General features: G+C 38.7%; 1 protein-coding gene across 1 annotated transcript in view; it reads right to left on the reverse strand.

Moving 5' to 3' along the window:
• Positions 1-2,074: 2,074 nt before the first annotated feature.
• Positions 2,075-2,726, reverse strand: part of LOC101861073 (3-oxoacyl-[acyl-carrier-protein] reductase FabG) — a 1,878-nt gene continuing 1,226 nt past the window's right edge. The window contains exon 2 of the mRNA XM_005107862.1: positions 2,075-2,325. Coding sequence (XP_005107919.1) covers positions 2,075-2,325 — 251 coding nt within the window. The remainder of the gene's footprint in view (positions 2,326-2,726) is intronic.

Consider the following 2,726-nt stretch of genomic DNA (forward strand, 5'->3'; position numbering starts at 1 on the left):
TGTGTGTATGTGGTGTGTGTGAGTGAGTGTGTGTGTGTATGGTGTGTGTGTGTGTGTGTGTGTGTGTGTGTTTTCGTGTGTGAATGTGTGTGTGTTTGTGTGTAAGCGCCTTTTTGAATCTTTCATTTCTCTCTTTGGTGCTTTATTTATTATTAACTTTGTCTCCCACTTTCTGCTGTATGCACTTCTTTCACTGTCACTTAACTTATTCAATTAATTGTTTTCTTGTGGGTATTTCATTATATTATTTCAGGAAGCTGAGAATGTTTCTGAGTGTTCTATATTCTGCTGAGGTAATAATATAGAGTGAAGTGTATTCAGCTTGCTGTCGAGCGGACGTATGCGCTATGCAAATATTATTTATTATTATTATGTATTATTATTATAGTTGCTATTTACTTCTCGGTACCACTTAATCTACATGTTTATCTGTACATGATACTGGCAGTTTCCCTGTTTGAGAGCTGCCTCGTGACAAATTAAATTATGTGGATATGTCAAGATGACCAGTGTCTGTGGTGTAGTGGTTAAGCATTATGCCGTTGCTCACAGAAGATGCGAGTTCGATTCCTGAGTGGTAGAATTGTTATGAGAGTATCTCTATCTTTCTGCTGGGAAGCTGCATCCCCCTCTTAGTTCAGATTGGCCCTGATATAGTTGTGTCAAAGTTCTCCAATTATCACTTTTTTCTGTTAAGATGTTGGAGGATGTTGAAATAAATAATAATACATTTTATGTCAAGTATTTAAGGAATTTGAATAAATTAAGCTGAGAATATTTCACATTCAAGCAGGGAAGTGTTGTTTTTAATGATGATTCCACTCTCTGTCAAAATTTATTATCTTAATGAGATGTGCCATTTAGGTTGTAGGATATTCTTTTAGTTTTATTTTGTTTTGTTTATCTCAATTTCATGGGTTCATTTTTGTTTGTTTGTTTTGGGGTTGTTGTATTTTTTAGCATATACCATTATTTTTGGGGGAAGTAGTTTGAAATTTTCCATCAGTTTATTCAAAACTTCCTTACTTTGAGTTTTTTGTGAAATACCCTCTATAATTGTGTTCCTATTCTCTTTCTTAATTAAATCATCATAGAAATATGTTTTGAGTTTGGTTTCTTCTTTGGAAGTATATTATGATGACCTTTAGTATTGTTACCCTTTTGTTTTATTTCCTTTGTTTGTGTTTAGTTTTTGAAATTGTTTTATGGCATTTGTTATACGAAGGTCATATATGTGACGAAGATCGGAAATTTTACTTGAGAAGAGCATACAAAAAAAAAGAAAGGGATGACAGATGTTTGATAGGAAAGATGGAGCAAAGATCAGAGGTGCTATATGAGAGTAGCCTACAAAGAAAAGGAGGAGAGATAAAGACAATAGAGAGGGGGTGGGGGGTTCCATGTGTGTTCACAAACAGATTCACAAACTATTAACTCTTTGAGTGCTTTGTGCGCACACATATATGTCCAACCATCAAGCCGTCCAGAGGCAACGCTGCGGGGGTACGTTTCGAACCAACAGACTTTAAACATCAGAAACACAGATTTGTTTAAAAAAAAATTAATTCCATAGTATACATGTTGTTGCATGCCTCTTTATTCAGATAAAGAAAACGGGACTTGGAATATCTGCATAAATAACAAAGTTATGCATCTGTTATAGCGTATTATTAAGAAGTGCATGATCACTTGATCACACAGTATGTGTCTGTGGTGTAGTGGTAAAGTATTATGACTATGACAGTTTCTCTAAGCACTATAAGTTCTATATAACCGTTTCGCTAAGCATGTGTCCCTGAGCACTTTAACTGAATAACCGTTTCGCTGAGCATGTGTCCCTATGCACTACATGTATAATAACTAAATAACCGATTCGCTAAGCATGTGTCCCATAGCACTATAACTAAAAAACCGTTTCCCTAAGCATTATGACTGTTTCCCCAAACACGATGACCGTTTCCCAGAACACTATAGGGACACTATGTGGGACGTCATGTGTTGCACTATCTATAATGGTCGTTTCCATTTTCCATTGTACTAAAAATAATACCCCCCCCCCCCCGTACACTGTACACTATGGCCGTTTCCCCAAACACAGACCCCCGTCCACAGTGACGCTCTGTCCTGTGACGAACCCGGCCCCTCCGCCAGCCAAGAACACGACAACCTCCGCCTGTTCCTCCACTGTGCTGGCTCGCCCGTGGAGCGGATGTTTCTTGCCGAAGTCTTCGTCCAGACTGCTCAGCATTCTTCTGTTGGTCTCGTCACGGCCAAAGAGTCTCGTGCTCACCACCAGGGTTGGGTTGACGCCGTTCACTCGGATACCTGGAGCAGATATCATATAGGATAAGCGTCTCCCTTTATGTTGGCTATGCTGAATGTTATACAACTATTATACTATACTACGTTGTACTATTATTAAATTTTATTTGAGTTGCTATGGGGACAAAAATAGATCAAATGGAATAGAGAAACTGCTGCTGTGTGGGAAAACAGAGGGAAAGAAGAGCAGAGGAAGACATTGAACGACACACAAAGATGGCCTGAGCAACTTTGCTACGAATAAGACAAAAAGAAAAAATAAACGAGTTGATCAAGAAGACCGACAACAGGAAGGAGTGGGGTACCATGATCGTAAATGTCTGATCCAGACCTGACACATGAAGAAGAAGAAATGACAAAAATACGCACTCGCACTTGCACGCGCGCGTACACACACACACACA

The sequence above is a fragment of the Aplysia californica genome, unplaced genomic scaffold, assembly GCF_000002075.1.
Source record: "Aplysia californica isolate F4 #8 unplaced genomic scaffold, AplCal3.0 scaffold00638, whole genome shotgun sequence".
In the NCBI taxonomy this organism is placed as follows: domain Eukaryota; kingdom Metazoa; phylum Mollusca; class Gastropoda; order Aplysiida; family Aplysiidae; genus Aplysia; species Aplysia californica.